The sequence below is a fragment of the Cajanus cajan genome, chromosome 5, assembly GCF_000230855.2.
Source record: "Cajanus cajan strain Asha chromosome 5, NIPB_CcT2T_4, whole genome shotgun sequence".
Lineage (NCBI taxonomy): Eukaryota > Viridiplantae > Streptophyta > Magnoliopsida > Fabales > Fabaceae > Cajanus > Cajanus cajan.
In genome coordinates, this window is record NC_138521.1 from 57,556,788 (window position 1) to 57,569,982 (window position 13,195).

Here is a 13,195-nt window from a genome sequence, read left to right on the forward strand (position 1 = left end):
ACCATGAACTCAAAATTTTAGAAACAAAAGCCCAATTCAACAAATGGAAACTACCTAAGTTAGAAATATTCAAGGAATTTAAAAGATTTGTTAAAAGGTGAGTATGTTATCAAAACAATTGAAAAAGAAATAGATATATCATCTCACCATGAAATAATTCCTTTTTTTTTTCATGACAATTGATAGTTGGACATATTAAAAGGTATAAGTATGTCCATATAGGACAAATCCAAGTGACCATAAAATCCTTTTATAAATAAGGAATTGACTCTCCAATCTTTGTCTCAATAAGAGATAATAGGCCTAAGAATTTACAAGATCAAATACTAGCCTTATTCAGAATAAACCTTCATCAGGATAATTTTATATCAACAATTACTCTAACTACTCTATAGCCCTGTCTAACTTCCATAATACCAATTACAACATACTTTTAGATGTTAAGTTGATAGATGGAGATTGGGATCTTAGAGTAATCCCAATTATCATCGACTTTATTATAAAGTCATGAAAACTCACTTGTCTCCTAGGGATAAAATTACTTTGTTATTATATAACCTAGAAAAGATTAATGCTTCTATCCTTGTGACATTAAAACATGAAGAAATTACTTGTGGACTAAACATTAATTGGATGGAATATAGATGGTTTCTTAGATCATCAAATCATAAGAAAAACCAATGAAATGACCATGTGATAACTTCAGTCTATAAGGTTAAGCATATCAAAGAACAAATTGTTAAGTTGATAGTTTCAAGTTTTATTGATGTCCTTAAAGGATGGTATGGTCATTATCTAACACCTGAATAACACTTCTACATCACACTACCTGTGTGAAAGTAAAAGGAGAAAACCAAATTCTCATAATGGTAGAAACTCTCATCTTGGCAATTATCCAAAATTTCATTAGAGATACTAATATTTTCCACGAAAGAACTTCCATATTATTACCCAATCTAAGATGTCCAATTCTAGGAGATTTTAGGTGATATAGCGATAATTTTATGGCTATGGTTCTCACTCGTGAAGATTGTAAATAACCATTTTGGGAAAAAAGATGTTTAATAAGATTACCTCAAGTCTTTGTAGAAAAGGTTAGAGGAAAAATCTAATAAGAATACTTGAACAATACTTAAACACACCCCTTTCAAAATTAACCTATGGTAGAATTATCTCCTTAATAAAGCATACATGAATTTTTATTTGTAATAATATGAAAATTGATAATAGGACTAAGAAGAGCCAAGCCTAAGGAATGAGAGAATTAGGAAACTTTTGTGCCCAATACAAGCATGAAAAGCCTAATCCTTTTCCAGTGTAAAAAGAAAAAATATTAGGAAAACAAACCCTAATTATAGAAAATCTTCAAAATTGTATAAAAAGACTATAAAAATCCATAAATACCCAAGACAATCAAAAGTTGTCTTACAAAAAGCCTTATAAGAAGAGTAATAAAACTTCAAATTTGATATGTTTCAAATGTGATCACTTTGGCCATAGGAAGAAAGATTGTCGAGTTAAAGAAAAGATTATTAATCTTGATATGAATGAAGAACTTAAAAATCAGATTGCTAAAATCATGATTGAAAATTCTTTTGATTCAGAAGGTGAATTTGAAGATGATATTGATCTATAATAAATACCTCTAGTGAAAAAAAATTATTTGAATGCTCCCATGAAAAAAATTGTGAATGTTCATATAAAATAAATATGATTAAATCTTAAACTAGATTAGCACTTAAAATAGTTGATAAAATTCAAAAATGAAGAAGAATAATATGAATTTTTAATCAAAATTAAAAATGTTACTAAAAGAAGAAGAAGCTTCAACCTCAAAAATCTACCTATAATAACAAATTTGAAGGTTATGATTTTGCTACAATATTAAAGAAAGTCGAACAACAAGAAAGAAAAATCATGATTAATGATTTGCATAAAGAAATAAAGGATGTAAAAGGAAAAAAAAAGTCATTAAAAACAAATTACATACACCAAAAGAAAATAACTTAATTCAAGATATATTAAAATTGTTTAACTTAATACCCGATAAGAGTGAAAGAAGAAGGTCCTTCTAATAATGAAAAAACTATTTATCAGATTAAAACTTTTCAACAACAATGAGAAATCAAAATTGCTTTGAAAATCAAAAATATTTTTCATAAAACTTTCACTACTTTGATAAATTTGAGAATTGATTTAAATTGTATCGGAGAAAGAATTCCAACTCATTTCTATGAAAAACAATACAAAAAGGATGGGTCTTGCTTAATCGGTGGAAATCAAAATGGTACTAGCTCCATAATTATATAATTAATTACTTGACACATTCACATATCTTAGCGTTCGGATGGGTCTTCCTCCTTTATCCTACAACTACTGTATGCCGATACATGTGACAGCAATGACATTTTGCATGTTATTTCGGTACATCTAAAAATCACACATCGCTTAGAAGTCGTAACTAATGTTAATTTATAAATACCCACATTCTTTAACCTATCAAGATATCTTTTAAAGGATAAAATCGTAATGGTCCAACGAGTCAAAATAGACAATACTTTGAATAAAGTGACCCTAACGATAAGAACTCTTCAAATATGCAAAACATTTGAAATTTCCCTTCTTCCTTATTTAAAAAAAAATGTGAATTACATATTTTTTTTAGTACAAATTGTTTGCTTACAACCAGTCAGAACACTAGGCTATTTTCTAAATTATTTGTACAAGTTTTTGGCCCAATCGTAACGAGAATACATTGCATTGAAAAACACTAACCTTCATTCATCGATAGGTGGCAAACAAGCTGAGAAGGGTGGCACAAGCCAGAGCGAAAAGCCCCTTCTGTGATCCGAATGTAACGCTGAGCAAACACCACGCCACATCAAGGCTAATTCGCCCTCCTCGTTGAATCAAAACCATGCGACGGTTACCTGCAAACGCCAGGAGCACCAACACTGTGATGAGTGCCACCGTTGTGGCTCGGAAAGCCAATATCACTGAAGCAATAGTCACAAGCGCCACTACTAAATAGAATCCTCCAATTTTCCCATTTCGTAACGCACAGACAAAACAGGATGCCGTCACCGCGACCAACAACGTTAAGATTATGCCAATCTTGGTCATACTTTTCTAGGCTCTTGCCAAAGCACAGAGGCCTAGTAAGACGCTAAAAATCGACACACAACAATAATGTGTTTATATGAAATTTGTATATATGAGTGGCTGCTAGTGCTTTATTTTTTTTTTATATGATTCATGAACTATGCTATATTATGGCAGGCATGTGCAGCACATGGAATCATGAAGAGGTTGTTGTTAGCGGTAGCTGTGGTTTTCGTAATATAATGCCTATGGCTCACAAATGGTGTTGGTGTTGTGTTGGGGAATGGGGAATGTGAAAAAGGTAATATACCTAAAGCGACCTCTAATCTTTATCGAATATTTCTCTCTGTCACAGTAATGATCCTTCCATCCCAACCGCGTTACATGATAGAAAACTCTGAGGAAAAGGGGGCAAATCTGGAATTGATGTATCAATTATCAAAGGGAGAAAATAAAAGAAGCAATAATACTTTAATTTTAAGTAAGGTTTTTTCTTTTTACAAACCTTTATTTTTGTTACAAACTTTAAGCAAGGTTTTAAGTGTAAGCATTTTGAATGGAAAAAGTAAATAATTAGAAGAAAATTTCTCAGCAAATATAATGAGTGATTTCTTTAATGAAGTTTAATCATCAATAACTATACATTTTTTTTAGGACTATGCAACTAAAGTAATATATATATATATATATATATATATATATATATATATATATATACCATTATTCTTGGTTTTGAGGTGAAATAAATCTGGTTAACCATAATTTTTACGGTTTTTACCGCTTTCTAATTTACCATTAAAAAACAAAATGGGATAAAATCTTGTTATAATAATTTTGCTGATCTGGGGGATATTTTTACGTGGTTTCTTAAATTAATATGTGGATCCTTCAGGCACATTGTCTGAATTAATTGAGATCCTATACCTATTACATGGGTTTTTCCATCACAAAGGATAGTGTTCCATTATTTATTTATATTACCTGCTTAGGTGGGATATTGTATTATTATTTTACCTTTTTTTTGTTTCCTGATGATGTGACATAGCAGTTGCACGCGCGCACACAAAAATGACGATGGGATATACCGGTAAGCAATGTCGATATGGTGGAGGATTGGAGAAAAAAAAACTGAAAGCTTTTTCAATTGAGTTTATTCGGATCAAACTGTATAAAACAACTGGAGGATTGGAGAAAAGTAAATGTTACGGAAAGTAATAAATTCTGTCTCATGTACCTATTGCCTGTAAACAGAACTGGAACTGTTATACTTAATAGCAAAAAGAAAATGATCTTAGCATCCAACCAGAGAAGGCTGAGAAGGGACTAGCTAATTGTCAGGTGATAGTATCTATTTTATAATCTTCATCTCACAATAGGCGCCAACGAAAGACCCCAATGTTGTTCTGGATCACCCCCTCATAGGCTCATAGCTGCTGGTTCAGAAAAGCTTCTTTGGGAGTTTTGGGGGACATAATCATCTCAGATACATTTTCAGAAACAGTCTTCAGCCAAGAGGTGCTTCTTGTTAACCAGCCATTCTCTTGTTCTTGCAATTCATTCGCGCTTTTTCTTTCTTCCTCTGCCAATATATCAATCAACCTCTGGACCATGAAACTCTTCACAGCTTGGACCCCTTGGTTCACAATCTCCATTGGTGGCACTTCAAGAGGATTCTGCTCCAAATTCAGCTTGGTCAAATTATCAAGGCGGCCAAAAGTATCAGGAAGTGCATGAATTTGGTTGTTGCTGAGGTCCAAATCCTTGAGGTTAATCAGATCACCAAATGTCTCAGGAAGTTGCTTAAGGTCACTGAAGTTGCTGCTCAGGTTCATAACTTCAAGATTAGTCAATTTCCCAATTGCAATGGGAAGCCCATTCAGCTCATTAAAGTGAGCATCCAGATAGCGCAAGGATTTCATCTCACAAACAGACGAGGGAAGAGATCGAATCTTGTTCAAATGAATCATGAGCTTCTGCAAACTATGCAATTCATATCCAATGTTTGTTGGCAAATATGTGAGGCTGTTAAAGCTTGCATCTAACTCCACCAATGACCTGATCATTTAATATAAAAATGGTTCCATCAATTATAGTTATAACCCAACTTGTAAACACCGAAAACAGACATTTTTTTCCCGATACTTTCTTGTTAATACTTTCCATTGGTTGAAAATTACAAATTTTGATACTTCCTATCTCTTGAGAAGTGAGATATGAACAAAATTTAACCTTATAAAACTAGATTATATGGTGAGGGTTCTCACTTCTCCAATTATATATTATATTTTATTCATTCCACTAATTGATAATAATTATGATAGACTTCAATCTTCTTAAAGAGTGAATTTTGAATTTAACTTTATAAAATCAACTTAAGTCAAAAAAATATAATTATCTTAATTTTACAAAACTAATGTAAGAAATACTTCCTAATTATATACTACTCTGGTTATACTGATGGACGTATTATCTCCGATTCTGTCATTAAATTAGAAGAGAAATGTAGATAAAATATTTAGTTTGTAATAAATTTGAGACAATAATAAATAAGGTGTGATTGGCATTCTTCTATGAATAATGGTGCACTTACTTGCATTGACTAATGGAATCAGGAAGGGCAGTGAGCTTGTTGCCGGAGACATTAAGGAATTTCAACTTCTGCAACAAGCCAATTGAATCTGGAAGTGACTCCAAAGCATTGTTGGAGAGATTAAGGTCCTCGAGATTTTGCAATCCAGTTATGGAGTCAGGAATCACCTGTTGCGTAGCAAAGAATTCTCGGGTATATACATATATACGAGCGTCAAAATAAACAAGAAAGGGTAGATAACATAAGCTAAGAAACTGATGAATGATGATTTAAAACAGATGAATGGAAATGGAGGTGGAGTGCAGCATGCAGCATGCGTAAATGTAAGTAATTACCGAAAGTTGATTGGTGGAAGCATGGAGCACGACCAAGGTAGGAATGCGGCCAAATGCTTCAGGAAGGTACTTGAGGCGCTTCTCGGAAAGATCGACACGCTCGAGGCCTTTTCCGTAGGCCTCCTGAAGTATCCCCTCAACCTGTTCTTTGACCTCGGTGTCGTTGTCGTTGGGGTTGGCGTTGTCGCCGTCGTCCTCGTACATCTTGACCAATCGCTTTTCGGCGTTCTTGAGGAGCTTCTCGTACTCGTCGTGCATCTGGTCGAGGTGAATGAGGGACTTGAGGATGCGCTTCTCTTTCTCCACGGAGTCCCTGCAGCTCTTCTCTTTTTCGGCCAGGTGGGCCCGCCAGCGGGGCTCCTCGATCTCGGGGGGCCTGGGGAGGCCCACGATCTCCTCCAGTTGGCGGGAGAGGTGGGCGTCCAGGTCGCTCATCTTGGCCTTCGCCTCGTCGACGTCCTCGTGGGTGGGCCGGGGCCCAATGACCTTGAGCACGGATCGGGCCTGGGAGACGTCCGAGATGGCGCGCGTCATGGAGGCCAGGAGTTCGGGGTCGGCGAGATTGGGCATTTGGCCCACGATGGCGGAAGGGGAGGCGGCGGCGGAGGCGGAGGAGGAGTGTGGCTGTTCGATGTCGAAATGGGAGTGGGAAGAGGTGGCGGTGGCGGTGGAGGTTGAGGTTGACGCGGATGGGGGCGTTCTGGGGCCGAAGGATGGGAGACGGGACATGACGTAGGAGAGAATGGGGAACGTTCCTGGGTGGGGATCCATGGCGATGGCTGCAACAACTCGCAGAGACGATTCCGATTCCAATTCCAAAATGTGAATGAAATGAAATGAAGGTCTTATGGCTTCGTTTGGCTTTGGTGTGAATTGTGAGATTTGGAATAGCGGGTGTTTAGTTAGTTAGTTAGTTCGTTTCTTTGAAATGTCCCGCTTCCGGATTATGTTCGCAAATGCCTTCCTCATAGCAAAACCAACAATTCTCTCTCCAGACAATATTATAAACTAAGTTAATTAATCATAACTTAGTTAAAAATTAATTAAATGTATTTGTATACTATATATTATTCATTATTTGTTTTACAGAACATTTTTTTATATTGAAACTCGATATCAAACAAATCATTATGATTGGTTTAATTATGACGATGGATCCTATGTATAAGATCTTTAGTTTGAACTATAATGCTATTATAATTCTGATTGAAAAAATATTTGATGTCAATAACACTACTTGATACAAATGGTAGTCTATCTCCTTTAATTAAGTTGTCGTCTAAAAAAATCTTAATTAAATATAAGATCTCAATTAAATGACTAATATATTTTATATAATATTATTAAATAAAATAAGTTAAATTAATGTTCGTTTATATTTTTGGTTCATTATTTATAAGATTTTTTTATATTTAAATCTAGATGCACTTTTCAATACATAAACTTTTTGTCCTTTCCATTTCAGTAAAACTAAAATAAAATTCAACAAAAAATACAAATGATTTCTTTTTAAGAATGACAAATAATAAAAATGATTAAAAATGTGTTAAAGAGTTCACTTATAAAGGTTTAGTTATTTAATAGATCTCTATATTATTTGGGAATTTTTAAATAAATTCCTAAATTATAACTGAATTTTTAAACTATTAAAAAGTATGCTTTCAAAAAAATATATTATAAAGTATCTATGGCTTACAAAAATTCACACATTCTTTAACCAATTAAACTAAACTTTTATATTAGCTTTAAGGACTTACTTTTTTGCTTTAAGGATCCAATTAGAAAAGAAAAAAAATAGCTTGAAAATCTAGTTAAAAATAGCTTGAACAAAGTCCATTCATTTTTATAAAGGTTAAAAACATATACAGATTTAATATATATATTACTCCTCCTGGTCCTTTTGTAAGAACCAAATTAATGCAATAACATGTACGGCTGTAGAATTTATAATCTATAAATCTTATCCTATATTTTAATATATTTTTAACTTTTTAAAATTGTATATAAATATGTAAAAAAATATAAATTAATATGAATATGTGTGTATGTCTGTGTAATACTATGCTTTTTCTTAATTATGTATATTTATGATATATATATATATATAAATATATATATATAATTAAAAAATAATGATTTTATGTTATTTTGTTGTTTTTGTCCTATGTGAGATGAGAGTTAGAGTTGAGATAACTCTAGGCTTAAGTTATATAAGATATAGTTTAAGTGTGTGATAATTGACTTGAGGAGGACTCAGGTACATAAGGTGAATTCTAATAAATGAATTTCATAAGTTCATAACTCTAGAATCTTAGAAAGAGGTATTTTGAAGCCAATGGAGTCTAATCTTCAATCTGATTTTGTTGGAAGATCTTTTTTCTCCCCCAGATTGATTTGATGTGATAGCCAACAAGGTTTCTCTTTTTCTTCCTTCCTTTCCTTGATTTAGGAGCAATTGATGTGGGTAACTAGATTTTGTTGAGAGAATGTGATTTCCATTGGAGGAACATCACATTCTTGCTCATTTGGAAGTGTATGGTTGCTCAACATTCATGCACAATGAGTAGTATATGGTCAAATTAGGCTTTTCAGTCCTCATCAAAGTTGTAGCTTTAGATGTTATTTTTCCAATAACTTTGGAATCACCTAAAAAGAATGTTTAGAACTCAAGTTATGACATTTTTAGTGAGAAAATGTCAAGTTGTCAACTTTAGGCTATGTTGTTGCAGCTTTTGTGATTTTCAATATAGTAGATATTTTAATTAAAATTGGAGGTCAACATAAGAGTTGTATACAATCTTCTTATCTTTCATATGAGATAAGAATGAACTTAATAGGATTAGCTATAACTTATATGTAAGTTGTCATACTGATATATATGTTGTTAAGTTGATGACTTGTTTAAGTTGACTATGAAGGATCTTATGTTTTTTATAAAAATAGATATAATTATATGTTGTATAACATTAAGATGATGATTTAGTTGGTGATATGGTGAAGTTGATAGCGATGTCTATGATATTAAGTTGAGTGATGGTGATTCTATTGTTTATCATTAGGTGAAAACCTTATTCTTGTCCAGCGAGTCATAGCACACTCAACAAGGGAACCTATAGGGGGTTCTACTTACGCAGTGAGCTATGATCGCGTGGCAAGGAAAGCTACAAAGCATTCCTTTCACTAAGTGAGAGTAATGTCACCTAGTGAGGAGGTCTAGAGAGCTCAGCTTGCCCAATGAGACTATCCACGCCCAGCGATGACCCATTTTTATGTCTCTTTTTTACTCAATGCTTTTATCTATTATGAGATGTTAGTTGAATAATTATGGAATGATGTTGTAATGTGTTGTTTATGATGAAAGATCATGTTGTAGAATATTTAAATAAAGTGTGATAGATGTCTAGAGTTGAATTGGATTATTGTTCCAAGTATTGTATATGTTGAGTTGACTTGAACTGTGTCGCGAAATGCATAACATATGTTATTGAGCTCTGTTGATAAGCTATATATGTTGTGAACTTAAGATTAGAGGAAAGATATTGCTTTGAAAGTTGAAATATATATCCCATTGTGTGTGTATTGTTGTGGTGTTTTAAGAGCCCAAAATGTTGTGAAACCCTTGTTGAGTATGTTGCTTGTTGAAGTGGAGTGTTGAGTCTCATCTAAGTACTTAGTTAATATATAGTATGTGGTTAGGTAAAGTGTGACCTATTGAGTAAGATATGAAGTTGAGAAATAAAATTCTTAACTGATTATTGGAAAGGTACATGGTATTGCAAGGATAATTAGTAGGCTATTCCTATATGTGACTTGGTTAATGCAACTCATTGCCATGGTGGACCCATACTCAAGCTATATTATTCCTAACAACAAGTACTGAACTTTCCTAGTATAAGTGAAAAATTTGAGAAATCATGTTGTATCATGGATTGGTATCCAAGTTTTTTGTTGATCTAACAAACCAAAAAGATTGTGTCATTGTTAGTTTGGTAGGGTTAAGCTGCTAAGACTGCTCACTTGTATTGTAAGAGATCTTTTAGTTTAAATGCGTAATAACACATAAAGTTGTTGTGTTATTAAGTTTTGGCTAAAAACCTATTTTGGTCCCTTATAATCTTTTTTTGTTTCAATTTAGTCCCTCATTAATTTTTTGTCTCAATTTGGTCCCAAACTAATTAATTGGTTTCAATTTAGTCCCAAATTAATTAATTAGTTTCAATGTGGGACTTCCGTCCAAATTATTTAAACGGAGTTAACTTTTGGCCATGTGGATGCCACGTTCCAAAACTGTGAATAAAATATTATTTACTTAATTGTGTTTTTGATATTATAATTATGCAATTTTGATCTCTAAGGTTTTAATTGAGTAATTTCAGTCCTTAAAAGATTATAGTGTAATTTTAGTCTCACAATTTTTAATTGAACAATTTTAATCCCTCAAATATCATAATTGTGCAATTTTAGTCTTTCTCATTAAAAATTTAATAATTTTAAAATTTTAATATATATATATATATAATATTTTAAAACTACATAATTGTTTGTTTATTTAATACACCAAAAGTGCACCCAGAACGGTCCATTCCGGTTTCAGAACGGGTCGTTCTGGGTCCAGGTGTTTTCAAAAAATTCTCATCCACGTGGCATCCACGTATGCATCTACGTGGCGTCCACGTGACCAAAAGTTAACACCGTTAAAGAAATTTGGACGGAAAGTCCCACATTGAAACCAATTAATTAATTTGGGACTAAATTGAAACCAATTAATTAGTTTGAGACCAAATTGAGACCAAAAATTAATGAGGGACTAAATTAAAACAAAAAAAGATTATAAGGGACCAAAATAGGTTTTTAGCCTTAAGTTTTTATGTTATATATGTTGATAAGTTATAAAATGTGTTATTGTGTTATCAAGATATTGCGTTGTTAAGTTGTAGTGTTGTAAAGATGTGTTTATAAAATGTTGCATTATTAAGTTGAAATGTTGAAAAGATTAAATGTTGCTCAATGTTGTGTTGTTAAGTTGTGATGTTGACATGTTATTAAGTTGTATAACTTGTTAATGTGTTGTCTAGTAGAAATATTGTTGAAAGTTGTATACATTGTTGAATACTTAGCTGAAAGTTGTGTGGCAAAGTTGCTTAGATGTGAAGTTGTGCTCATGTGATGAAGTTGTTTATATAGTTAGCTTTTAACTTCTATTATATGTTGTTTTCTTTGCATACAAGTTTATCCTTACTTTTATATATTATTTGACTATGGTGATCATATTATTATAGGAGCAGTGCAAGATTAGGTTGAACGGCGATCATATATTGAGTCATGTTGGTGATGATGTTGTTTTTGGTAGAGATTATTCTAATATAGCATATTTATAGTTATTGTTTGACCAATAACTTAAGATTTTTATATTTTACAATTTAGATTGTTGTATATGTGTGTGTATATATACTGCTACATATATATCCAAGAACTGTTGCATGATAATTATAAGTTAGATTATATTTATATTTTTTGCTACTTAATTATTGAGATGTAATAGGTGTAGTAACCTGCTGACTCATTATGGTGTGTATTTAAATAATCTTATATTTGTATAGGGTTTTTTTTTATCATTTTGATTTATGTAAATGTATGTTAAAAACTATTATCTTTAAAAATATTTTTTAATTTGTATACAACTTAATTATATATATATATATATATACATATATATAAACATAATTTTAATAAAAATATTGATAATAAAAATATTTTATATTATTTTTTGTAATTATTAGCTTTAATTTTTAGAAAATCCTTTTGGACTAATGGGTGTCATGATTAACTTATACATTTTAATTTATAAAAAAATTAAACGTGAAAAAAAATTATATAAAAAAGTTTATTTATATGATTTAATTTTAATTAGTAGAATAAAATTCATTTATTTAATTTACATCTTTAATTCTCTTTTATTTCTTGTGACATAAGTATTATTAAAAAATTATATCTATTAAAATAATTCTCCCGAATAAAAGTATTTATAGGGATCATATTTCATTGACATTTGAAAAAAAAAATCTTTAGTGAGTGCTTTTTTAAAAGTTCTTTTAAATTTCCTATCTATATTGATTTACTATTATATGTTTTTTATTTAAATTTTAATACTTTTAAAAGAAGTTATTAATAGTTAAAAATAAAATGGAATGTGTGTTTCTTATTTGATTCCGGCAATGTGATTACATTGAATTAATTCATTAAAAACCGACAATACCCAAACTTAAAAATAAAATTAAAAAAAATACTCGTTGATTATGTGTTTGGCTTTTAAATCGGCACTAGATAATTTACGCATCCTTTTCATCTTAAAAATGTGGCGGCACCTATTGCAATGCAGATTCGGTTGCGTATTGTGGTATAACAATCCAATTGAATTAGCGGAACGGTTGATCTGGATTAATCGTGCATTCACAGGCATTTTAGCTTATATTTGTGGAAGTTACACTCATGTTAATGTATGACATGATTGGAAATTTTGGACTAGTGCTCCAGCTTGAGTATTGTCTACTTTACGCCATGTTTTCTATCATGACATGTGCTAAAACCATGTTGAATGAGAAACATGATATTTAGTGAGGATAATGAAGGAGGAACGGACTACAGACAGCTCAGCTTGGAGGATGATAATGTTACGTATCATTGATGTATTTGCGTTGTTCTAACTCAGTTTATTTTTTTTAGTAGACTTAGATCTGAGGTGTCCTGCTTATGGTGGCCTTCTCCAACAAAGTTGAAACTCAGACGCCATAAACAGCTAGAGAATGAATATTTAATTAAAAGGCATTTGGAAGTTGAAATCAGGTAATGTTGATTTACTAGTGGAAAAAATGCTTTTAAAATGGTTATTTTTAATTTTTAAAATTGGTTTTGTAATCAATTTTAAAAGAGTTGATTTTAAAAGTTAGACTTTTAAAATTTGTTAAATAACCGATTTTAAAAGTTAATTTTTAAGATCGGTTGTTTTATAATCGATCTTAAAAGTCTTGGTTTCGAAAAAATTAAACTGAAACGGGTCGTTCCAAAACTGGAACGGGCCGTTTCGGGTTATTAAAAAAGTCTAAAATTATACTTTGGAACGGGCTGTTCTAGCATAGTTTGGCATGAGTTAAAACCAATCTAGAACGGG

The 13,195-nt window shown here is 31.8% G+C and overlaps 1 protein-coding gene across 1 annotated transcript; it reads right to left on the bottom strand.

The window, feature by feature from the left end:
- Positions 1-4,220: 4,220 nt before the first annotated feature.
- LOC109798086 (plant intracellular Ras-group-related LRR protein 9) lies at positions 4,221-6,972 on the bottom strand. The gene is made up of 3 exons (XM_020358294.3): positions 6,028-6,972; positions 5,693-5,859; positions 4,221-5,157 (listed from the first exon to the last, which is right to left on the bottom strand). The coding sequence occupies exons 1-3, from the start codon at positions 6,796-6,798 to the stop codon at positions 4,527-4,529; spliced, it is 1,569 nt and encodes a 522-aa protein (XP_020213883.1). The 5' UTR covers positions 6,799-6,972; the 3' UTR covers positions 4,221-4,526.
- Positions 6,973-13,195: the final 6,223 nt, after the last annotated feature.